This window comes from Rattus norvegicus, chromosome 11 (genome assembly GCF_021556685.1).
Source record: "Rattus norvegicus strain SHRSP/BbbUtx chromosome 11, alternate assembly SHRSP_T2T, whole genome shotgun sequence".
NCBI lineage: Eukaryota > Metazoa > Chordata > Mammalia > Rodentia > Muridae > Rattus > Rattus norvegicus.
In genome coordinates, this window is record NC_141544.1 from 69,593,328 (window position 1) to 69,620,368 (window position 27,041).

General features: G+C 40.3%; 1 protein-coding gene across 4 annotated transcripts; it reads right to left on the minus strand.

The window, feature by feature from the left end:
* Window positions 1-294: 294 nt before the first annotated feature.
* Window positions 295-25,483, minus strand: Cd200r1l (CD200 receptor 1-like). Of its 4 annotated transcripts, none has more exons than XM_087577344.1 (7): window positions 25,339-25,468; window positions 16,642-16,699; window positions 15,626-15,865; window positions 7,023-7,082; window positions 5,965-6,282; window positions 5,592-5,846; window positions 295-863 (listed from the first exon to the last, which is right to left on the minus strand). In XM_087577344.1, the coding sequence occupies exons 3-7, from the start codon at window positions 15,687-15,689 to the stop codon at window positions 748-750; spliced, it is 813 nt and encodes a 270-aa protein (XP_087433470.1). In that variant the 5' UTR covers window positions 15,690-15,865; window positions 16,642-16,699; window positions 25,339-25,468; the 3' UTR covers window positions 295-747. The 4 variants fall into 4 exon arrangements, with proteins under 4 accessions (XP_087433470.1, XP_087433467.1, XP_087433469.1 ...); XM_087577341.1 differs by lacking the exon at window positions 25,339-25,468 and adding an exon at window positions 17,629-17,708; XM_087577343.1 differs by lacking the exon at window positions 16,642-16,699 and having other exon boundaries at window positions 25,339-25,483.
* Between the last annotated feature and the right edge of the window lie 1,558 nt (window positions 25,484-27,041).

Below are 27,041 nucleotides of genomic sequence, written 5' to 3' on the forward strand. Positions count from 1 at the left end.
ATGGTACCTAACAATGTTAAATTCATGATCACGTAAAATGAACCTGGGAACCAGAAGTTGATGGAAGCCATTCCTAGGGGACTTAGGTGAAGAAAAGCCACCTAGCACCTCTGTTCACCCTTTGCTAAGCTATTTTCTTCTTTGACCTGAGAAGTGGAGAAGGAAGAGAGTGGATGAGTCATTCACAGCATAACTCACGGTAAGGACCAAACTTTTGCCTATATGGTCATACCACACAGCTGCCAACTGTAGGATGAATTCTAACAAATATGAAGACAGCAGGGACAGGTAATCTGGATTTCAATGAGAAAGTTTATTACAAACAGCTGTTTTCTTGTACTGTGCCATCAGACTAATTGGCTCCTAGAAATCTGGATATTCATGTTTGAGAAATACACAAAACCAAATTACATATGTTACAATTAAGTCAGGTTAAACAGAAGCACCCAGAAGTCAATAAACTGGTAAACAAACATTTATAATGTTTCAGCAACTTCATTTCTGCTACAGAATCCTCAATGGTGGGGTCAGGGTAAGGTCCCTCCTAGGTCAGAACTGTGGCAAGGCAGAGTCACTTGCCAGAGTACCTGTGCTTGGGCTCCGTTGTTCACAGAATCTTGATGCAGAAGAAGGACTGAGCGAACACCCATGGCAGGAGCATATAACATATTTTCCCAGTCCACTGTGAATTCCAACTTATAACAATGTTTTCTTTCTAATGAGTCTTAATATGTTAGTTTTCCGTTCCTACCTGGTGTAATTTCTCTTCTGGAAGAAAGAAAATCCTACGATGAGAAGAATAATCCCCAAAAGGGCCATTTTCACGTAGATAATGGTCAGCAAGGAAGGTGGGGAGCTGGTACCTTTAAATACAGGCAAGGGTAAAATGTCGGGTCAGTTCAATAATAGTTCTAAGCAAGAAATTAAAGGCAAACCACTTTAAAATCCTTTAAAATCGTCCTAAAGTTTTAGAGAATATTAAAATCATAAAACCGTATGAAATATAATTCAGATACCATTATTTCAGGCTCAAGTTTAGGAATCAAGTCTAGCTTTTGTACTTGATAGGCATTAGCAAATATTTTAAAGTGAAGAAATGCACACTATTGTTAAAACATAAGTTAAATAGGGAAAAACAGGCAAAATTTCCCATGCAAATTTTATTTTATTTTTATGAAAATATAATTACATCATTCCATCCATTCCTCTTCCTTCCTCCACCCTCTCCCAGGTCCCTCCCTTCCAATGCTCCCTCTCAAATTCCTAGCCTCATCTTTCTAAATTGTTATTGTTGCACATTTCTACATGATATGAAAATACCAATTGGGAGCCATTCCTAAGGGAAGATTGCTTCCCACTCTCAGCACCTTTAGTTAATTGTAGTTCTTGTCTAAGGGTGAGGGCCAATGAGATTTCCCCCTTCCGTATTTGCATATCTATTGTTCTGGTCTTGTTTAGGCAGTCAGATTATGGAGGTTTCATGGGTGAAGCTTCCCTGACATCTCTAGGAATCACAATCTTCCCACAGATTTCTTGGTTCTTCGGCTCTTATAACATTTCTTCTTCCTTTTCAACAATGTTCCCTGAGCATTCATTACATGTAGGAATTGTGTTGTAGATGTACCCATGGGAGTTAAGCATCCCATGATCAGTGTTCTCTGCAATTTGACTATCTGTGGTTTGTTGCGATGTTTTCTATTGCAAAGAGAAGGTTCTTTAGGGTATTTAAAATTTAGATAGGTATTACGGCATATAGAGGAGGGCTGTGAGAGATTCCCCTCTGATATCAATGCCCTCATCAACACTTTCAGTCATTACATCTCTTGTACCAGCCATAATTTCCTCCTCTTGAGTGAGCCTTAAACATAATTGGGCAGCTATTGGTTGCTGCCAAGATATGACTGCCACTATGACACCTTAGGGACCGAACTTGCTGGACATTGGTATGGTTCATAAGCTTCACAGCTGTGTGGTACTACCCATTGCTCCCCACTTTGGTCAGCTTGCACAGCCTCTTTGGCTACTACAAAAGTTATTCTTTGAGGAAGATGTTTTCAGATGAAATCAACTAATGTCTTCTAAGTTCTCTGTCTGAAGTGCATCTATGATGCATCTTTTGTGCAAAAAATTCTTTTAAAAAGAATAATTTCCTTTTCATTTGAAAAAGTAAGAATCTCATACAAAGTATTGTGATCACATTCATTTCTAATTCCTCCTCTAACTCCTACCAGACCCGAACTCCACTTTATTACACCACAAACTTTGTGTCTGTTTTTTTATGTTTTTATAATTTTTTAAAATTTTTTATTAGATACATTTCTTTACTTATATTTCAAATGTTATTCCCCTTCCTGGTTTCCTGTCCATAAGCTCCCATCCCCTCCCCTCCCCCATACGGGTATTCCCCCAATACATCTCCCTTACTGCCCCACCATATTCCCCAGCACTGGGGCTCCAACCTTGGCAGGACCAAGGGCTTCCCCTTCCACTGGTGCTCCAACAAGGCTATTCTCTGCTACCTATGCAGTTGGAGCCCTGGGTCAGTCCATGCACAGTCTTTCGGTAGTGGTTTAGTCCCTGGAAGCTCTGGTTGGTTGGCATTGTTGTTCTTATGGGGTTGCAAGCTCCTTCAACTCTTTTAATCCTTCCTCTAATTCCCCACAAGGGGGTCCTATTCTCAGTTCGGTGGTTTGCTGCTAGTATGTCTGTATTGGACATGCTCTGGATGTGTCTCTCAGGAGAGCTCTATATCTGGCCCCTTTCAGCATGTACTTTTTAAGCTTCATCAATCTGTTTTTTAATAGCCCACTGGCTTCAGGTGATGTTGCCCATATACTCCTGGGTTGGAGCCGACCAGGAACAATACCCTGAAAGCTAACTGATACTCTCTCCTCAAGAAACTATTAAACTGTCCGTAGCTCCTCAGTTGGCAGAGCAGGGACTCTCTTTCCATGGAAAGAGTCCCTTTCCATTCTGTGTTGGAAGATTGACTGGCTTGATCTTGTTTGGGTCCTGTACAGAAAACTCCATTGCTATAAGCTTGTGAGTTTGGAGTTCCTGTCATGTCCAAATGCTTTTTTTTTTCTCTGATCTTCTCTGGTTGATAACTTTTACAATCTTTCTGCTTTTTTCTTCCTTGTCCAGTTGAGAGTTTTTGCTTTAACCAATATTCACTGAAAAAAGGGAACTTTCTCTAAAAGATATGAGAGTTGCACTAATATGGGTAAAGCGATGCAAATTGAGAGAGTAGCTTTATTCTATGTCCATTTTGTAGAATAATAGACAGTGAGCTCCCCATCCTAGACACACAGTATATCAGGTGGATTTAAATCCAAGCAAAAGTAATAAGCAACCTTTACAATTTTCAGGCCATTAGTGGCCATGGGCATTATTCATTCATCAGTTGGTGGACATCTTAGCTGTGTCCATGTTCTAGTTATAAGGACTACAGCATCTATGAATAAAGATGGGTACATTATCTATGTGGCCACACAGGACATCTACTTCTCACTTCCTGAGGGACAACCACATTGGTCTCCATAGTAGCTGCATCAATTGTTCTTCCACAAATAGTGCATGAAGGTTCCTGCTACCCACATCCATCAGCTTTTTTTTTTAATATCAACCATTCCTCATGGGTTAAGGTTAAAAATCTCAAAGCAGTTTTAATTTGCACTACTCTGATGGCTAAGGATAGCAGACAGTTTTTAGAGACTATTTCTTAGCCATTTGCATTTCTTCTGAGTACCCTCTATTCAATTCCAATGCTCATTTTTAATTTGGTTGTTTAAGCTTTTGTAATACCATGCATATTCTAAATATTAATCCTCCGTCAAATCTGTAAAGATTTTTCCCAAGAGGCTGCCTCTTCAGTCAGGTAACAGTTTTCCTTTGCAGTATAAAAACTTTGTAATCACATGAAGTCATACTTGCTAAATTTTTCATCTTATTTCCTGAGCGATTGCTGTTCAAAGAGTTGTTACCTGAGCCTACTCTCCACAGTGTACTCAGTATACTTAGGGCTCTTTCTTGTGGAAGCTCTAGAGTTACAGATCTGACATTGAGATCCTTAACCTATTTGGAATTTATTTCCATGCAAAGAGAAGAATCAAGTTTCATTCTTCTATGTGTTAGTATCCAATTTCCCAAGACTTACTTTTTCAGATGCTATCTATTCTTCAGTGAATATTTTCATAATCCTAATAAAAAAATTGGGTAGCTATAGGTGCATGGACTTCTATGTGGGTTCTTGACTTGGCTGCATTGATCAATATGTCTGTATTTGTATTAAAACCATTCTGGCTTTGCTGTGTTGCCTACATAGTACAACTTGAAATTGGGTCTGATGACAATTGCAGGGGTGTTTTTGTTGTCAGGATTGTTTTAGATGACTTACAAGCCAACAAATGGTGCTAAGTAAGGATAAAATGCCCTAAAACAACAAGGGAATCAGAATGTTATTCAGCACTAGCTGTGAGTCAGGGAGAAATGGGTGTAGGCTAGTTCCTTGATGGCCTACTAGATGAAAGAGGTTTGGGGAAGAGGATATTTCGAGGGAAAGGAGCAACTTGAGAAAACATCTGAGAATGAATTAGTCTGCATCCTGTTTCAAACACTAAAAGGGAAATATGGAGATCAGATTTATCTATGATAATCAGAACCTATTTACAGGTTGTAAGATAGCCAGGACTATATATAGAGACAATATATCAAAAAATATTAAATATTAAAAAATAAATTCATATATGGTCTTTGTTTTTCATCTACGGAAACATAGCTCTGAAAAGAATTGGCAACATAATAAAAAGATATTTATTATGCCAATAAAATGATTGGTGTCTAGAAGCTCTTTGAGAGCTTCATGGTTGGGGCTATCACCAGAAAGTCTCAACTGTAATTAGAGAGTTAGGACTTGGAGTGCTATACTGCCACAATCATTACCACTAAACCTCTTGTGAAGAAAGAATGGCTGGAGATTGAGTTAATTACCAGTGCTTAATGATTAACCCTCAGGACTATGTAACAAAATCTTAATATAATTTCTAAATAATACAGTTTGTGTAGTTCTGTATGGGGATACCATCAAGGAACTGGGAGCACAGAAATCTTTGAGATAGTGTGAAGCTCTATACTCCTTCCTCCATAAAGGGTCCTATGAACTTCAATTTGTCTATCTCTGAGTTGGACTCTTTATATTAAACCAGGATAGTAAACAAGCTGCCTTCCTCAGTTCAGTGAATCATTTTAGCAAATCACTGAACCTGCTACATGAATTTTGGAAACCTCCAGAATTTATAGCTAGTTGATAAGAAGTTCAGGTAATAACACAAACTTGTTACCAATGTCGGAAGTGGGTTTGTTGTCCTAGCTAATTCTAACTGTCAACTTGACACAGCCTAGAGCCATGCTAGAGGCCAATATACTTCGGGCAGCACCAATCTCTGTACAGGTGAGATAGGTTAGCGTGGGTCTGAGGAGCTAGCCAGCAGCTTTCAGCTACCCTATTTGTCACAAACAGAATAAAGTTAGAATATTTAACTTCCATGGAAGAATAACTTAAGTTATTTCGTCTTTAAAAAATAGGTACTCACCCCCTCTACCCAGTTCTATAGACAGAGACTGGTTACCAGTTGTCAAGTGAGAGACAACACAGAACACGACAGACACATTGCTCTGCTCCCAGTTGCACGTGCTCCGGACAGTCACGGTGCCATTGCTGTGTGATTCAGTCTTAGTGACACAATCCCCATCTGGAGTCCAAGTGATTTGCGCAGCAGGCTTGCCTGCAATCGCCTCACAAACTGCAGTTCTATTTTCCCCTGGAAAGTGGATTGCTTCAGGGGGCACTGTAGAGATGGACAGGAAATAAAAATTCACTCTTGTCACAAATTACAAAGACATTTGTTTCTATCTAATAATGACTTGTAATACTGAAAGAACAGGCTATACAACATTGTCACTTACCCAGCACTTGGAGGTCATAGATGTTTCGGAAATTCCCGTCAGGTAGTGCTATATCACATGAGTAACGCCCTTCATGCTGGAGGGCCACTGCACTGATCTGAAGGTCAGGAGGGAGGTCAGGTGTGGAGGCCCAGGTGATGCTTCTATCCGAGCAGTTGCTTTCATGGGTCTCCCTTGTTTCTGCTTTGTAGGATATTATGCAGGGAGGCTGTCCTCTGGGGGTTATTATCCATGTTACTAATACTACCTTTGTCAGTGGACTAGAAGGACAGCAGAGCAGAGCCTTTGTACCCATCTGTACAAACACTGTAGTGTTAACTGGATACACACACACACACACAGAGAGAGAGAGAGAGAGAGAGAGAGAGAGAGAGAGAGAGAGAGAGAGAGTGAGAAAAGGAAACCTTGTGAGTTAGGTCTATCCACAGTAAATTATATAAAGTTACACTATACACTGCTTGACTAATGATTGTATTCCAAACAATAGTAGACTTTTTCTTACTTTCCTATGTTTAATCTATCAGAATTAAATACATTATTCATTTTCTAAACTAAAGGTTCCGGCATGTGGGCTGCACACATCTTGCACCATAAATCCCCCATTACTTGTATACCAACATAAAGAGTCCATGAGCGATACAAGTTTGCTGAGTGCTGATTACTCAACAAAATTATCTGTCACAATCACTTGTGACAGCAGTCAGCAATGCCATCACTTTAACAGGAGCAGATCTTGGTGTGAATAAGGCTTGCTATGGTAAACACTGCATTAACATCTCCACTGTCTTATTTCAATATCACTTGCCTCTTTGGGGTACTCACAAGTCACATCCAAATAAAGGTCACCTAATCAGATGAAGAAAGAAATTCTTCATCACAGACTTCCCATCACTCAAAGATGGCAAAGGTTTAAAAGCAAGTGTTCAGGGTCCCTCACACCATAACACTCCATCACTAGACTCTGCTACCCGTCCCAATCTGCCCATCAGCCAAGGCATTAGTTTCTGTTTCTAAGCAAGATCAGCTCTCCATTCCCACAAGGTAAGCAAGAATATTACCTTCTGGCATAGGTGATGAACTGTTCTGCATTGTTTGATTCTTATCAGGACAACTTGACTCTAGAAAATATTTAAATACAAGTGTTTAAATATTTAAATGATTGTAAGCAGGAATTTAAAGTTTTATCATTACTGATATGTCAACATCATTAAAGCCACATGGTCCTAGACTACACACACATACACACACACACCCACATACACACACAAACACACATATGTGATTTGCAATTTGGTCTTCATGTGGGTCCCTCAACAACTGGAGCAGGGGCAGTCCCTGAATTTGTTGCCTGCCTGTGGATTCAGGTCCTCTAACTGGGCCTTCATGAGAGAGGATGCACCTAGTCTTGTAGTGACTGATGTGCAGGGGGTGAGAGGGTGATAACCAGTGGGTTCCTCCTTCTGAGAGGAGAAGGGAAGGGGATTTGGGGGAGGAACTGCAAGGGGGGGACTGGGATGAGGGGACTGATGTTGGGAGGTAAAGTGAATAAATAATTGGGATGTAAATACATAAATTAATTAATTTTAAGACAAGCCATTTGGTCCAATAATGGACACTTCCCAAAGATGAAGAAGCAGAGCCGTTGTCAAAAAGTGTGGGAACATAATCACGCAGAGTTCGTCCTCTCGCTTCCTTCCAGGTGCTCTACCTTGTGACTGAACAGAAATGAAGCAGAACAAGTAGGAGAAGAATGGGAGCCCTTTCCTCTTTCCATCCCTTCCTTGAGTTCTGTAGAATTGTTCACAATTATAATGGTCCAAAACCAGGCATTTTGCACACAGGGGAGTCAGGAGAACAATGAATGTCAGAGCAGCTGGCCATATTGTGACTTTGAGGCCATCCTGTACTATATATATCGCTTTATAAAAAGAAACAAAACAGTCATAACCAACTTCGAGCTTGGTTCTAAAGCATCGACTTATAAGAGTTCCATGCAACAATTAAAGACACAGGAAAGAAAGAGTAGACCTGTTAGTCAGTCTGAGGTGCCTACACTACTATGAAGTGCTAGTGTGTTTTTAATAGTAAAATTGGACTAATTGTAAATGCACATTTCAAACAGAAACAAAAGAATGCCTATACTATGGAGGGTGGTAATGGGGGGAGGATGGCGAAGGGAACACCCATAGAGAAGGGGAGGGGAAAGGGTTAAGGTGATGTTGACCCGGAAACCGGGAAAGTGAATAACAATCGAAATGTAAATAAGAAATACCCAAGTTAATAAAGAAAAAAAAAGAATGCCTATGCTAAATATCAGAGGAGACAACAAAAGTACAGAAAATCTTCAATTAAGAACATTAAAGGACGACTGCCCCCAAACCCCTTGGGAGAGAGAGCTCACCGCCCTGACAGGTGGGCACTCCTGAGACTGCAGAGCAGGAGATACCACCAATACTGCCCACCCCTGCCCACATCCCTGGCCCAAGGGGAAACTGTATAGGGCCTCTAGGAACCGGAAGATAGGGGCACTGGACCTGCAGGTCCCCTGAGCTCCAGACACTGCCCGACCTGAAGGGACCGGATCAACAGTTCTCTGCACCCAAATCCCGTGGGAGGGAGAGCTAAAGCTTCAGAGGGGCAGACATGCATCGGAAGCCAGAAGAGACTACACTCTGCCCACATTTCTGACTCCAGAGGCAAACACCGAACGCCACCTGGGACCCCGGTGCACGGGGGCTCCAGGAAAAGGCGGCACAGGCCCTCCTGGTTGCCGCCCTCACCTAGAGCTCAAAATTAGTCCCCCACGAGCAACTTGAGCCACGGGACCACAGGTAAGACCAACTTTTCTGCTCTAAGTAACCTGCCTGGTGGACTCAGGACACAGGCACACAGGAACAGCTGAAGACCAGTAGACAGGAAAGACTACACGCCCGAAAGCAGAACACTCTGTTCCCATAACTGGCTGAAAGAAAACAGGAAAACTGGTCTACAGCACTCCTGACACACAGGCCTATAGGACGGTCTAGCCACTGTCAGAAATAGCAGAACAAAGTAACACCAGAGACAATCTGATGGCGAAAGGCAAGCACAGGAACCCAAACAACAGAAACCAAGACTACATGGCATCATCGGAGCCCAGTTCTCCCACTGTGGGAGCCGAATTGGATTTGGGCCTGGTTGCCTTGTCACTGTGTGGCCTTAGTCTTAGATTGTAGGCTCAAAAGCCTGTCCCTATAATTTATGGCATAAGAAGTTTGCATTCATGGAATGTTTTCAGCAGGAACAAGACCCTTCTGGGTCTCCAGCAAGGTTTGAACCCTGTTTTGATGTGCTCTTGGATTCCATTTGCCAGAATTTTATTGAGTATTTTTGCGTCGATATTCATAAGGGAAATTGGTCTGAAGTTCTCTTTCTTTGTTGTGTCTTTGTGTGGTTTAGGTATAAGAGTAATTGTGGCTTCCTCAGAAAATTGGACATTGAACTACCTGAGGATGCCAATTGAACTACCAAAAGATGCCCCAACATATAAAAAAGACACGTGCTCCACTATGTTCATAGCAGCCTTATTTATAATAGCCAGAAGCTGGAAAGAACCCAGATGCCCTTCAACAGAGGAATGGATACAGAAAATGTGGTACATCTACACAATGGAATATTACTCAGCTATCAAAAACAATGACTTTATGGAATTCGTAGGCAAATGGTTGGAACTGGAAAATATCATCCTGAGTGAGGTAACCCAATCACAGAAAAACCCACATGGTATGCACTCATTGATAAGTGGCTATTAGCCCAAATGCTTGAATTACCCTACATGCCTAGAACAAATGAAACTCAAGATGGATGATCAAAATGTGAATGCTTCACTCCTTCTTTAAAAGGGGAACAAGAATACCCTTGGCAGGGAATAGAGAGGCAAAGATTAAAACAGACACAGAAGGAACACCCATTCAGAGCCTGCCCCACATGTGGCCCATACATATACAGCCATCCAATTAGACAAGATGGATGAAGCAAAAGAAGTGCAGGCCGACAGGAGCCGGATGTAGATCGCTCCTGAGAGACACAGCCAGAATACAGCAAACACAGAGGCGAATGCCAGCAGCAAACCACTGAACTGAGAATAGGACCCCCGTTGAAGGAATCAGAGAAAGAACTAAAAGAGCTTGAAGGGGCTCGAGACCCCATATGTACAACAATGCCAAGCAACCAGAGCTTCCAGGGACTAAGCCACTACCCAAAGACTATACATGGACTGACCCTGGGCTCCAACCTCATAGGTAGCAATGAATAGCCTAGTAAGAGCACCAGTGGAAGGGGAGACCATTGGTCCTGCCAAGACTGAGCCCCCAGTGAACCCAATTAGACAAGATGGATGAAGCAAAGAAGTGCAGACCGACAGGAGCCAGATGTAGATCGCTCCTGAGAGACACAGCCAGAATACAGCAAATACAGAGGCGAATGCCAGCAGCAAACCACTGAACTGAGAATAGGACCCCCGTTGAAGGAATCAGAGAAAGAACTGGAAGAGCTTGAAGGGGCTCGAGACCCCATATGTACAACAATGCCAAGCAACCAGAGCTTCCAGGGACTAAGCCACTACCTAAAGACTATACATGGACTGACCCTGGACTCTGACCTCATAGGTAGCAATGAATATCCTAGTAAGAGCACCAGTGGAAGGGGAAGCCCTGGGTCCTGCTAAGACTGAACCCCCAGTGAACTAGACTGGTGGGGGGAGGGCGGCAATGGGGGGAGGGTTGGGAGGGGAACACCCATAAGGAAGGGGAGGGGGGAGGGGGATGTTTGCCCAGATACCGGGAAAGGGAATAACACTCGAAATGTATATAAGAAATACTCAAGTTAATAAAAAAAAAAAAGAAGGACGTAAATAACTCCCTTAAAGAAATACAGAACAATACAGATAAACAGGTAGAAGCCCTTAAAAAGGACACACTAAAATCCCTTAAAGAGTTATAGGAAAACACAACCAAACAGGTGAAGGAATTGAACAAAACCCTCCAGGATCTAAAAATGGAAATAGAAACAATAAAGAAATCACAAAGAGAGACAACCCTGGAGATAGAAAACCTAGGAAAAAGATCAGGAGACATAGACACAAGCATTACCAACAGAATATAAGTAATAAAAGAGAGAGTCACAAGGGCATAAGATACCCTAGAAAAACCTGACACAACCATCAAAGAAAATGCAAAATATAAAAAGCTCCTAACCAAAAATATGCAGGAAATCCAGAACACAATGAGAAGATGAAACCTAAGGATAATAGGTATGGAAGAGAGCGAAGATTCCCACTTTTAAAAGCCAGTAAATATTTTCAACAAAAGTATAGGAGGAAACTTCCTGAAACTAAAGGAAAAATGTCCATAATCATACAAAGAGCCTACAGAACTCCAAGTAGATTGGACCAGAAAAGAAATTCCTCCTGTCACATAATAGTCGAAACACCAAACGCACAAAACAAAGAAAGAATACTAAGAGCAGTGAGGGGAAAATGACAAGTGAAATATAAAGGCAGACCTATCAGAATCAAACCAGACTTCTCAACAGAGACTATGAAAGCTAGAAGATCCTGGGCAGATGTCATACAGACCCTAAGAGAACACAAATGCCAGCCCAGGCTACTATATCCAACAAAATTCTCAAATAACATAAATGCAGAAAACAAGATATTCCATGACAAAACCAAATTTATACAATATTTTTACAAATCCAGCCCTACAGAGGATAATAGATGGAAACCTCCAACACAGGAGGGAAACTACACCCTAGAAAAAGCATAAAAGTGATCTAATTTCAACTAACATGAAAGAAGAAAGCCACACAAACATAATTCCACCTCTAACAACAAAAATAACAGGAAACAACAAATTGGTCCCTAAGATCTCTCAACATCAATGAACTCAATTCCACACTAAAAAAACATAGACTAAAAGACTAGATACGTACAGAGGACCCAGCATTTTCTGCCTATAGGAAACACACCTCAGTGACAAAGACAGACACTACCTCAGAGTAATAGACTGGAAAACAATTTTCTAAGCAAATTGTCCCAAGAAACAAGCTGGGGTAGCCAGTCTAATATCAAATAAAATGAACTTTCAACCAAAAGTTATAAAAAAGGATAAGGAAGGACACTTCATATTCATCAAAGGAAAAATCCACCAAGATGAATCTATGCTCTAAATGCAAGGGCATCTACATTCATAAAAGAAACCTTATTAAAACTCAAAGCACACATTGCACCTCATACAATAATAGTAGGAGATTTCAACACCCCACTCTCATCAATGGACATAGTATGAAAACGGAAACTAAACAGAGACATAGAGAAACTAACAGAAGTTATGAACTAAATGGATTCAACAGATATTTACAGAACATATCATCCTAAAGCAAAAGAATATACCTTCTTCTCAGCAACTCATGGTACCTTCTCCAGAATTAATCATATAATCTTTCAGAAAACAGGCCTCAACAGATATAAGAAGATTGAAATAATCCCATGCATCCTATCAGATCACCATGGACTAAGGCTGGTCTTCAATAACAACAAAATGACAGAAAGCCCACATATACATGGAAGCTGAACAACACTCTACTCAATGATAACCTGGTCAAGAAGAAATAAAGAAAGAAATTAAAGACTTTTTAGAATTTAATGGCAATGAAGGCACAACATATCCAAACTTATGGGGCACAACAAAAGCTGTGCTAAGAGGAAAGCTTATTCCTCTGAGTGCCTCCAAAAAGAAACTGGAGACAGCATACATTAGCATGACAGCACACCTAAAAGCTCAAGAACAAAAAGAAACAAATACACCCAAGAGGAGTAGAAGGCAGGAAATAATCAAACTCAGGGCTGAAATCAACCAAGTAGAAACAAAAAGAACTATAGAAAAAATCAACAAAACCAGGAGCTGGTTCTTTGAGTAAATCAACAAGATAGATAAACCCTTAATCAGACTAAGGAAAGGTCACAGACAGTGTATCCAAATTAACAAAATCAGAAAGGAAAAGGGAGACATAACTACAGATTCAGAGGAAATTCAAAAAATCATCAGATCCTACTACAAAAGCCTACATTCAACAAAAGTTGAAAATCTGGAGGAAATGGACAATTTTTCTAGACAAATACCAGGTATTTAAAATCAGGATCAGATAAACCATCTAAACAACCCCATAACTCCTAAAGAAATACAAGAAATTATTAAATGTCCCCAAACCAAAAAGAGCCCAGGTCCAGACGGGTTCAGTGCAGAAGTCTATCAGACCTTCATAGAAGACCTCATACCAATACTGTCCAAACTATTCCAAAAAATAGAAACAGACAGAGCACTAACAAAGTCCTTCTATGAAACCACAATTACTCTTATACTGAAACCACATAAAGACCCAACAAAGAAAGAAAACTTCAGACCAATTTCCCTTATGAATATCGACGCAAAAATACTCAATAAAATTCTGGCAAACCGAATCCAAGAGCACATCAAAACAATCATCCACCATGATCAAGTAGGCTTCATCCCAGACATGCAGGGATGGTTTAATATACGGAAAACCATCAACATAATCCATTATATAAACAAACTGAAAGAACAAAACAACATGATCATTTCATTAGATGCTTAGAAAGCATTTGACAAAATTATACACCCATTCATGAAAAAAGGTTCTGGAAAGATCAGGAATTCAAGGCCCATAACTAAACACAGTAAAAGCAATATACAGCAAACCAGTAGCTAATATCAAACTAAATGGAGAGAAACTTGAAGCAATCCCACTAAAATCAGGGACTACACAAGGCTGCCCACTCTCTCCCTACTTATTCAATATAGTTCTTGAAGTCCTAGCCAGAGCAATCAGAAAACAAAAAGAGGTCAAAGGGATACAAATTGGAAGGGAAGAAGTCAAAATATCACTATTTGCAGATGATATGATAGTATATTTAAGTGATCCCAAAAGTTCCACCAGAGAACTACTAAACCTGATAAACACCTTCAGCAAAGTGGCTGGGTATAAAATTAACTTAAACAAATCAGTAGCCTTCCTTTACTCAAAGGAAAAACAGGCTGAGAAATAAATTAGGGAAATGATACCGTTCACAATAGTCCCAAATAATATAAAATATCTTGGTGTGACTTTAACCAAGCAAATAAAAGATATGTATGACAAGAACTTCAAGTCTCTGAAGAAAGAAATTGAAGAAGATCTCAGAAGATGGAAAGACCTCCATGCTCATGGATTGGCAGGATTAATATAATAAAAATGGCCACTTTGTCAAAGGCAATCTATAGATTCAATGCAATCCCCATCAAAATTCCAACTCAATTCTTCATAGAGAGAGAAAGAGCAATTTGCAAAATCATTTGGAATAACAAAAAACCCAGTATAGTGAAAACTATACTCAAAATAAAAGATTTCTGGGGGATTCACCATCCCTGACCTCAAGCAGTATTACAGAGCAATAGTGATAAAAACTGTATGGTATTGGTACAGAAACAGGCAGATAGATCCGTGGAATAGAATTGAAGACCCAGAAATGAACCCACACACCTATGGTCACTTGATCTTTGACAAAGGAGCTAAAACCATCCAAAGGAAAGAAGCATTTTCAACAAATGGTGCTGGTTCAACTGGAGGCCAGCATGCAGAAGATTGAAAATTGATCCATTCTTACCACCCTGTACAAAGCTTAAGTCCAAGTGGAGCAAGGACCTCCACATCAAACCAGATACACTCAAACTAGTAGAAGAAAAAGTGGGAAAGAGCGTTGAACACATGAGCACAGGGGGAAATTTCCTGAACAAAACACCAATGGCTTATGCTCTAAGATCAAGAATGAGCAAATGGGACCTCATAAAACTGCAAAGCTTCTGTAAGACAAAGGACACTGTGGTTAGAACAAAATGGCAACCAACAGATTGGGAAAAGATCTTTACCAATCCTATATCCGATAGAGGGCTAATAACCAAAATGTACAAAGAACTTGAGAAATTAGACTCCAGAGAGCCAAATAACCCCACGCATGTCAAACACAGAGGCGAATGCTAATAGCAAACCACTGAACTGAGAACTGCACCCTCGTTGGAGGAATTAGAGAAAGGATTGAAGGAGCTGAAGGGGCTTGCAACCCCATAAGAACAACAATGCCAACCAACCAGAGCTTCCAGGGACTAAACCACTACCCAAACCCTATACATGGACTGACCCATGGCTCCAACTGCATATGTAGCAGAGGATGGCCTTGTTGAGCACCAATGGAAGGAGAAGCCCTTGGTCCTGCCAAGGTTGGACCCCTAGTACAAGGGAATATAGGGGGTGAGGCAAGGGGGGAGGTGGATGGGGAGGGGACACCCTTAAAGAAGAAGGGGAGCAGGAGAGGATAGGGGGCTTATGGACAGGAAACTGAGAAAGGTAATAACATTTGAAATGTAAATAAAGAAATATCCAATAAAAAAAAGAATAATCAACTTAAAAGTAAATGGTAGAGTGTCAAAGTGGTCCTATTAGCTTGCAACATAGGTGTATGCCTGTAATTCAAGGAAACAGGAGAGGCAAAGACAGGAGGACTATCAGAGTCCTAAATTAACCTCAAAGAAAATTTCATTTCGTAAGCTTCTCAGAATGTCAGACTTACCAGTCACCAACATAGTGATGAAGATCAGTAACGTCAAAGCTGGAGTCTTCCACAAAGCATGCATCTGGAGTGGAATCTAGTTATACACGAATCGTAGCCCACTGGGTGGACTCAGTGATTCCAGCTTGGATGAATAAACTTTCTTTATGCTCAGTTCACCAGAGGAAAGAGTGACTTTTCTTTCTCATTTTCCCTAGCTTTATCTTCTTCTCTAGTCTGCCTCCAGACGGGTGACTAGGCCTGCACAGGAGAAAATGGCAGTGACATTTGCTGAATGATAAAGAAAGAAGTCAAAGCATAATTCATCCCATCTCCGTATTAAAACATTAAGATTCAGTTTATGGCAATTCCCCTTTAAAGCAGCAGTTTTAAAAGGGTAAACCATATGCCAGGAAATGAGCAAACCTTATGTGTACAGCTGATGAATCTGTACATCTACATGAACTTGGACAAGCATTTCCAAAATGTCCAAGTCAAGGTGCTGACATTTTGTGACTCAAAGCTTCCAATATACCTTTCTTTGGTATTGCTTCTCAAGAAGCAAACATGGCTCTAACATCTATCAACGTTTGCTCATTTTGTTGGTTAATGAGCTTCTGAGTTCATCCCTATATGCTGGTTTGGACTTACCACAGAATATATGGTAACTTATTCATCAGTTTCTCTGTAAATTTGAATTGCTCTATTTGGTGACTAACATATATAAAGCTTCTATGATAACTATTGATTTGCATATAGCTTTTGACATCTATATATACCCATCTTCTTGGTTACGTATCTACAAATAAAAGTATAGTATGAGGCTTTAAATAAATACTTCCTGTCGAGGGTTAACTTGCCTGCCTGCCATCTGCTTTTTATTTTAAAACATTGTCCCTATACCAGAAAATGTGGCCTTTATAAAAATAAAGTCATTTCCTCTGCAGTTAGTTAAAATGAAACTATACAGTGTTGGAATAGGTTGGGCTCTTGTCCAGTGTAAGGGGCACCCATATGATAATAAGAATGGCCATTACCATGCATGTACAAAAGTGCTCATGGGAAGGCAAAAGCAAAGACAGGGGTGTGCTTCATCTGCAAGTAAAGAAACAACAGATATGTCCAGAAGTTAGAAAACTGTCCAGAACCAGCTTCTTCTTTCTGTATTAAAAAAATTTAGAGACTCTTGCAATGACAAACCACAGTGGAGAGACACTGGGAGTACTGAAAGGCAGAACTTCACTTACAGCTCAAAGAAAGAGAAACCTGCTGCCACAGCCTTGCACCCAACAACAGGGAAACAGCAAGCTGGAGCCATGGAGGACTGCTGATGTGTGCAAAACAAGGGGGGGGGGGCTGGCCTCCCGGATTGTATAGTTTAAATAACCCTGCATGTTACATAAGGTGTGGCTCACAGGCATGGTTATCTGTAGGATGTTATTTTACCCCTTTCATTAAAAGTAGACTCTTTGCTGGGTGGTGGTGGCACATGCCTTTGATTCCAGCATGCAGGAGAAAGAATCAGATGAATCTCTGAATTTGAAGCCAGCCCGGTCTACAGAGGGAGTTCCATGATAACTAGCGCAACACAGAAAACCCGTTTTGAAGAACTAAAAAAAAATTAATATATAAATAAACAAATAAATAGATGATAGATAGATAGATAGATAGATAGATAGATAGATAGATAGATAGATAGATAGATGATAGGGGAGGGAGGGAGAGAGAGAGAGAGAGAGAGAGAGAGAGAGAGAGAGAGAGAGAGAGAGAGAGAGATTCTTTTCCTGTTGTGGTATAATTATCCAGAGGTTTCTACCCCACCTTGGAACATTCAGTTCCCACATAAAAGACACTAAAACCTTCATACTTATAATAGCCTTATAGCCCTGAGCAGATATCAACCCTCAACGCTATTTTGTCAGCTCCCCTGTTAATAACCCCAAGATATAACTTGGCACATTCTGCCTGTACCACTCTTACCCACTTGGCCAGCCTTCGAGACCATGTTCTCATGATTTACTTACCCTATAGTGACTTCTCCTCTCTTCTTCACTTCCCTGCTCTCCCCTTGTTATCTCTGCTCAAAATCCAACCCCAGCGAACTAAAGCCCCGCCTACCTTTCTTCTGCCCAGCTATAGGCTGTAGGCATCTTTATTGACCAATCAGGGATAATTTGGAAAGGACAAGGTTACTTTGCATCACTTCATGTATTAAGAGGCTCTCCACGTCCCTGAGGCAACCAGAGGCATTATTTACCAATACAAAGCATAACAATAGACCAAACCTCAAGATTTTCCCATTCAATATATTCTGATTACAGTTTCTTTTCCCTGTACTCCCCCAAGTCCCTCCCCACCTCCTCTCTCATCCAGATCCACTCCCTTTTTGTCTCATTAGAAAAGAACTGGCTTCTAAGAGATTTAAAAAAATAAAATAAAATAAAATATAACAAGATAGAACAAAAACCAACACATTGAGACTGGACAAGACAAATCAACAGAAGGAAAAAAGTCCTAATAGGAGGCACAAGAATCAGGGACCACCATCATTCACATACTCAGGAGTCCCATAAAAACACTGAACTGAACGCTATACTATATACACAAATGACCTGTTGCAGATCTCTGTAGGCTTTGCGCTTGCTGCTTCAGTGTCTGTGAGATCAGATGATCTTGGCTAAGTTGATTAGAAGGCCTTTTTCTCCAAGGGTCCTCTGTTCCCTCTGGCTCTTGCTCTCTGTCCACATTCTCTTCCTATGAGGCTCCCTGAGAGGAATCCGGGAAGGATTTGATGGAGATAATCCATTTAGAGCTGTGTGTTCCAAGGCGCTCCCTCTCTGTTCAGGTGAGACAGTTCTTTACATGCTCGGTAACACTTTAGACTGGTCGCTGACATGCTGGTCGTCACTGTCGTTATCACCATTATGATGAATATATGCTATATTATGAGCACTATATTGCATGTGCATTAGAGAATTGAGTTCTGTTCTTTGGGGAGTTTATGTTTCTGTCTATTGGTGCTAATCATTTTATATTGTTCTATAACTTTTTATTTGCCTAGTGATGGTTTATCCAGTTGTTTTAACCATCATATATATATATATATATATATATGCATGTGTGTGTTCATAATTACAAGATCATAACTTATAGCTTAGATATTCACCTTTTATCAATATGAAACATCCTTTCTAGTCCCTTCACAGCTTTTTTTTCCCTAAACCTTATTTTCTCTAGTACGGGCTATAGTTACTTATTTCTTTTAGGAAGGTTATTATTTACATAAATATATATTTCCATCCCTTCATTTGCAACCAATTTTTGTATCTTTGATGTAAAGTTATTCTTTTATACCCAGCACATAATTGGGTCACATTTAGTGCCCCCCTATTCTGTTAACCTCTGACTTTAATGAAAAGTTTAATCAACAGCACAACTTTAGTCAGGAAAAACTAATTCTTGCTGCTCTTTTGTGTTCTCTCTGTCTTATACACCAGTTGCATACATCCCAACTCCTTGTTCATTGTTTTTTATTTGATTTTATTCTAGTGCAATTTTCTCTCTCATTCCCCTCTTGAGGTTTTGGTCATGCTGAAATTTGTAGTTAAAAATTAAATTTAGCTACAATGGCTCTGTCATTAAGAACAGGAGCTATTGTTGTAGAGGGCCCAGTTTCAGGTCACAGCACGCACGCAGCTGATCCCAGTCACCCGTAACTCCAGTTACAGGGAATCTGATACTGTCTCATGACCTCTGTGGGCACCAGTAAGTACATGATATATACATAATTTATATGCAGGCAACATTACATATGTATATTAATTAGAAAATAAAACTTAATAGTACATATTCATAACCAGCTAGTTTGACTTAATGGCTTCTTCGTTTCAATAATCACGAAAACCTCAGCTCCTGCATAAATCCATCTTGTCTCCTCATGTCGTTATTAGTGAAATAAATAGCGTTTTTACATGTGCACCAATTTAACATAGACTTACTACTGTTGTTTCTTTGCATAATTATCTTCTTAGGTGGTACTTTTAGATGCTTGCTGTCTTCACCGATATTGCTATTTCTCCAGTTTTGTGTGAGCAACTGTCAGTGGGGAGTGTTTATCTGGAAATGTCTTGATTTCTTCTTCACGTGGAAGGGTATATTTTCCAGGTATGGAACTATCGGTTTATGCAGCTCTCTACATTCATCATCTTGCTGCCTTGCTGCCTTCATGGCTCGTGTTTATTATGTAATAGAACCCTGCATGTGATGAGTTTCCCTCTGTAACACTTTCTAAGAGTCCTTTTGTCTTCTGACAGTTGGTTATAATGTAACACAGGTTTATTTGTGCTTATAATATTTGGAGTTCCTTGAATTGCTTAAGTGTGTTATTTTGTCTTTTCTTCAGATTTCTTTCTGCCCTTTTCTCTCTGTCCATTCCCTTTGACTGACCATTTGCACATCGTGGTTCTCCAGATGGTTTCCCTCAGCAACCAGGGTTCTTTCCTTTTTCTTCAGCTCACGCCTGCCCCTCTACATGCTCCCCTCTCCCTTGGCATATTCAGATCCTCTGCGCAGCATCTCTTGAGAATCTTTTAACTTGGTTACTGTTCTCGCAGCTCCAGAATTTCTATTTGGTTCTCCTCTCACGCCTGATCTTTTATTTGGTGGAAATTGCTTTTGTTTCTCTATTTGTGGCTTTCTTCGTCTCTTTGAACATACTTAAAATGCTTAAATTTATATCTTTTTAATGATTAGGTAAGTTCTTTGTGTTTCCATAGAGATATTTTATACTTCCTCCTTCCCAGTATATAGGCCAGGATTTCCTGTTTCTTTGCCTTCTTTGTTTCTTTAATTGTTAAAAATAAGTATTTGCATATTGTATCCTAATGCAGCTGACTCAAGTTTAGATTCTTCTCTTTTTCTCTCTCTCCCTCCCCAGACCCCTCTCTTGAGATTTTTGTTGCTAGTGATCAGTTCTTTGTTGTCTACTGAATTTTCTAAATTAATTTTTAAACTTTATATTCCTCATTATTTGGGCCTGCCAACATGTCTGTTAGCTTGCTAATCTGCTAGTGGTTTGACAATGGTTTCCTTGGACAAGTATATCTCAAAAAAAAAAAAAAACATTTTCCACTTTTCAGGTGAGCCCTGTATATCTCTTAGGGAGTTTATACTTCCTTTCCTGCTTGCCTGAATGTAAGCCATAAGGAGACCACCCTGGGCCTTCTCAACTCTTTTGAGAGCGTGTGTCCAGACCTAGGCATGTAGGTAGAGTTTCAATCCACAGTATGTATGAGAAGTTTTCAGAATTCATAGCCACCCCACAACCCTGCTGTATTTTCAGTTCCCAGCTTCCTGCTTTCCCTGTTTTTGGTCTCCCTCCTGCTTATCCTAGATTGCGAATTCCTCACCCAGAGAGTTGTCTGTAAGTGGCTTTTTACAAATCTACCCAGGGGGCTGCTTCAGCCCTGAGAGTAGAAGCAACAAAGACAGGTCCCTGAAAGCCGGGTCAAATACAAAAATACAGCTTCTTATTTTTATTAGCATACAAAGAATTACGTTTAATCATGGTCGTTTTCAAACAAAAATGTGCCTTGCTGTTTTCCTCCCCACACGCTCTTGCTCGCCCTCCCGTTCGCCTTCCCATTCCCATTATGTAGTTCTCTTTCCACTCCCATGTCCACACGTGACACCCTATCCACATTCTCAGTACTTCCTGTTCCCTACTCATGGTGTCCTAATGTTCCAGGAAGCGTTCGTGAACCCCAAAAGACCTCCAAGGAGCCGTCCTGACATAATCACGTTAGGGTCTCTTTATTATAAACTCGAGTTTGGGCTTAGTCACTACCAATCCACAGGACAGTTTAGTAAAGTAGCCCCGAACTCTCATCCGGACAAGGATTTATAGAAAATGGAGGCGGTGGGGGTCTGGGGGAGGGAGGTCTATCCTGGCAAGCATCTAATTGAATGACTATTGTAAGCAGACAGGTGAGTGCTCTAAGGCGAGACCGTATGCAATCCTAAACTGTCTGAAAGTACATATGAACAATCAAACTAACTTTGATTAACTGTTGCTAAGAAGTAGGTAGGGAGAGGCTCTGGCCAAGGACAAGCTGTGGGGTCCTTCCTGGTAATTGGGTGCAGCATGGATTCAGCTGTGAGCCAAGTTTGTTTTGTTTTGTTTTGTTTTGTTTTTTTAAGATGGAGGCCCATTTCAAGATGGAGTAGGTTTGGCCTCTCACTGTCTCTGCACACTCTATTTTTTTTTTTTCCTCAGAGCTGAGGACCGAACCCAGGGCCTTGCGCTTGCTAGGCAAGTGCTCTACCACTGAGCTAAATCCCCAACCCCTGCACACTCTTATTTACATACATATGTACATCACAAGTTAGGATCTGCACATAAGAGAAAATATGGTTCTTGTCTCAGTTACCTCATGTAATATTCCATTTTCCAGACCCGTGTTTGAGGAAATTTCATTTGTCTTTGGAGTTGAATAAAACCTCATTGTGAATAATGCCACATTTTTACTACCTTAATCTGTTACTAGAATCTAGACCCTTTTCACTCCTTGCTCCTGTGAATAATGCAGCAATAAACATAGATGTGCCAATATATCTGCGTTAGGATATTGAGTCCTTTGGGCATATGCCTTGGAGTGGTATATCTGAGTCATATGGTAGCTGTACTTCCGTATTCATTTCCATAGTAAGCGCACCAGTTTACACTCTCACCAGCACTGAATAAAGGTTCCTCTTTCCCACATTTATGTCAGTGTTTGTAATTCCTTGCCTTAATCACAGCTATTCTGACCGGAATGAGCTGGAATCTCAGAGTGTTATGGATTTGCATCTCTCTGATGGCTAAAACACAAAGATAGTTCTTCAAGGAAAGGCTGGTGAGCTTGCTTATAGTTCAGTGTCATGAGCCAGCTATGAAGAGGGTGGTAGGCAAGTTAAGATCCCAACCCTTCTCTTCCTCAAGTTTGGCAGCTCTCTTCTCATTGTTCTACTGAGTCTCAGAGTTCTGAAAATGTTCACTGGGGGTGGCTTAGTTACTGCCAGGGTAGAAGAGCAGCAGCACCCCAGAGCTATTGACTCTACCATTATTTTTTTTTTTTTTGCTGATTTGACCCAGTAAATTTGCTTTGAAATGGTTTTGAGACATTTCTATACCACAGGTTCTGACAAAGATTTTCGCTTTTCCCCAATCCCTGAAGCCCCTCCCCCCGTTCTCATAAGCTAAACTCTGCTTATTTATACTGAAGATATATTAACAATCTTCTACACAGAAAACCTGTTCATTTTCAAGGTGACAGTCTTTCACCACACCTTTACCTTCTCCTTCTTCTTCTAGAACATGTCAGATTCTCTGATCTCTGCCCTCCTTCACAGCCAACCAGCATCACCATCCCCCGCTGTTCTGAACAACCCTTTAGCCCTTCCTCACCTGTTTCTCTATAGGGCCCCATTCAACATTTAAGTACTTACCAATATGGATTTCCTGTTTGGGCTGATGTTATCACAGATATTTTCACCACAAAACAAACCATTTCGTGTAATAGCATTAAGTGCACGAGCTAAAAGACCACACATACGTGTAAAGCATGTAATCATTTGCACTCTGAGATCTCTCGAGCTCTTTGTTCATTTCTCATCTGATCTACAAGCAAATTTGCTCAAAGGCGTGAAGATGCTATGTCTTCCTGACCTTTGACAAAAAGTAATGTTTAACTTATTAACACCTCTAAATGGTTTTGATAAGCAGTCAGAATTTGGTTTGTTCCTGAGGGTTGGGCCTACTTTGTTTCTGTCACTCAGAATAAGCACTAGTCCTGGTGACTCTGCTTTGTCTGATCTTACCACCTTTTAATAAAGAGCATCATGAAAGAAACAGACACTGTGAGCCAAAGTAAACAGGGATGGGATTTACTGTATCCTACATGGAGATCCATAACACAGTACATAGCTTTAAATAAACAAACAAATAAATAGGAAAAAATGGTGGCTCAACATTTAAGAGCATGTAGTGCTTTCACAGAGGACCTGAGATTGATTCCTGGCACCCACATCATATGAAACTCCAAATGCCAAAGGACCTGACAGCCTATTCTGGTTTCTACAGATACATACACATGGTGCACATGCATACATGCAGGCAAAATACACATACGCATAAAGTAATAAGATAACTTCTTATCTTTAGAAATGAGGTTAATGGACAGGGTAAAGGTGAAAATAATTTTACATTACCTTTATAATGGCAAAAAATGACAGTTTTTGACTATGGCTCACAATCTTAGTTTTGTGTTTTAAAGAATTCCTTTAGCATTTCCCAATGTAATAAAGTTATGTTTTTCTTTTTAAAAATTATAGGAGCGGGTTGGGGATTTAGCTCAGTGGTAGAGCGCTTGCCTAGCAAGCGCAAGGCCCTGGGTTTGGTCCTCAGCTCTGGAAAAAAAAATTATAGGAGCTAGAGAGACGGATCGGCAGTTAGCAGTATGTACTCTTCTTGCAGAAGACCCGAATTCAGTTCCCAGCACCAATCAGGCAGTTCACAACATCCCATAACCCCAGCTCCAGGTGATCTGAAGCTCTCTTTTGGCCTCTACATGCAATTGCATTCATGTGCACATACTCCGGCACAAACAATTATGCATACATATCATTAATTTTAAAAAAATAAATCTTAAGAACATATGGAGGGAAGTACTCCAGACTCATTAAAATAGGTGTTTTATATAGATGTCTCTCTTAATTTATCATGGTTCTTTTAAATTTGTCGAATATCTTACATAATGTGGTAGGCCAGAAAATTTCTGCTAAAATGAAGTCCATTAGAGAGAAGCAAGGAAGAGAGAGAAATTATATTTTAGTTTTAAGTTCATAGTAAAATGAAGTGGAAAACACAAAAGCATTTCTAATACCTCTGCCCTCTACACAAGCATAGACTCCCCCATCATCCACATTCCCAACTATTCATGGGAACACAGATGTGATCATATAAGACAGCCCAAGCCTCAGTCCTTTCTAGACAGCCTGACAACCTATAATAAAACCTCAACCTCAGCTTAATGATAAAACTATATCAACCAAGCAGAGCTCCCAGGGACTAAACCACTACCCAAAGATTATCCATGGACAGACCTGTGGCTCCAGCTGCATATGTAGTAGAGGATGGCCTTGTTGGGCACCAATGGGAGGAGAAGTCCTTGGTCCTGCCAAGTCTGGACCCCCAGTGTAGGGGAATATCATGGTGGGGAGCTGAGAAAGGGGTGGTTGGGGAGGGGGAACACCTTATAGAAGCAGGAGGGGAGAGAGATAGGATAGGGGGCTTATGGACAGGAAACAGGGAAAAGGAATAACATTTGAAATGTAAATAAAAATATCCAATTAAAAGAAAGAAAGTAATTCAAAACCATAAATGCGTAAGGTTGTCATTCTTCTAAAGGAATAAATTGAATTCCTATCTAAAGGTATAAGTCAACTGATGACATTCACTGATCAGTATATACCACACTCCAATTCTTTAATGAATCTCTTTAGGAATCTAATAGGAGAGAATGTGGGAAGAAAATTGATCTGAGTGCAACATTAGGAGAAGAGAAACATGAAAGAGAAACTGAAATAAGTGGAAATAAGAACAAAGGACCAATCTAAGTCAGTTTAGATTTTGGAAGAGATAATTCAGTTAGTGAAGAAGTTTTAATAACTGGATCCATAAGTGCCAGTCTACTTACCGGTCATCAGACTCTTGCTCAAAAAAAAAAAATGACCAGTAAAGCAGATCTGTCCAGCTACATGGGCTCTTTGCAGTCACATCCTGTGGTCTAGAGCTACATAGTTGACTTCCGTATGCTATTCACATATACCACAACGCTGCCCAGCCCTGAGTAAGGTGTGGCCTTGAGGAGTATCATAAACAAGGACAGAAAATTGCTTCAAGTTTAAGTTTTTAAAAAGCGAGGGAGCTAGTGAATAGAAACTAAAGAAAATCAGTGAAGCTGAATTAAAGGGCTTAGACTCTGGAGTAAGACATCTGGTTTCAACCTCTACCAAAGCTGTTTCCTAAACTGTGACTTGAGCAATACTGTTGATTTTTAACATATTAGCTATATAGAGAAGGAATTGAAAAAAAAACTTTGCCAATTACTCATGGCATGATATTTCTCATAAGGTATGTCTTGTGCTGGAATATCTCCTCTGTCTGTCTGGATCCATTCCCCAACTTTTTCCATCCTTCTCTGTGACTCTGAAGGGGATTCCTTAGCAGCACTAGCAGAAAACTGACAGTAAATGTAGGTAGGTCAGCAGGTAGGAAAAAAATTGGGTCAAATATTGCTCCTGTTGAGATGCCACATTGAATGTCACTACTGTGATCATCTCAGCTGGGCACTGGATCAGGGATGTGGAGGTCAGAGAAAAGAAGATCCCCAGGGTTCTGGGCCAGTCAATCCCACTGAAATATCAAACTCTTATTTCAGGGAAAGACCCTCTTCCTGCCCCCCCCAAAAAACAGTGAAGAACAGTGAAGAACAATTGAGGAAGATGCCTGTAGACAATCTGTGACCTCCACATGAGCACTGACACATATACATGTGCATCATACATATACATATATTAACATACTATATATATGACAAGTATATAATATATATGCCAAAAACAAACAAACTTTTTAAAAAGGAAATATTGCTCCTCCCCCTAGCAGCCATTAGCTGCCTATACATTCATACAGAGAGATAGGACCTTATGACTCCCTAACCCTTCAAGAACAGTATATTGATATTACCAATCTTGTGCAGGTCTTGTCCTAGTAATCATAGCTGCTGTCTTAGTTAGAGTTTCATTGCTGTGAAGAGAAACCATGACCACTGCAACTTTTTTTGAGCTGCCTCACCGTTTCAGAGATTTAGTTCATTATCATCACGATGGGAAGTATGATAGCATGTAGACAGATGTAGTGCTGGAGCCCAAGACTTCTACATCTTGATCCACAAAGGGCAGAAATGTGTATCTCATTGAGTATAGCCTCAGCATTCCTAACTTTAAAGCCTGCCTCCACAGGAACACACTTCCTCCAATAAGACCACACCTCCTACTAGTGCTACTCCCTATGGCCAAGCAATTGGCCCAGCCTCAATTACTTTTTAAGAGTTGTTATGGTCATAGTGCCTCTTCACAGCAATGAAACCCATACTAAGACTAAGTTAGTATTGGGGACTAGGATATTGCTATGATAGGCCTAACCATGTTTTTGTTTGGAGGAATGTGGATTTGGTGACTTTAGATTAGGAAAGCAGTAAAATGCTTTAAGTAGGGATTGATGGGCCATACTAATTGGAAAATGGAAGACAATGGTGTTGAGTGTGATTTGAATTGGGAAGGCAGATTCAAGGGGTTTTAGAGAGGAAGAATTTTAGTATGTTGTCTAGAGATCATT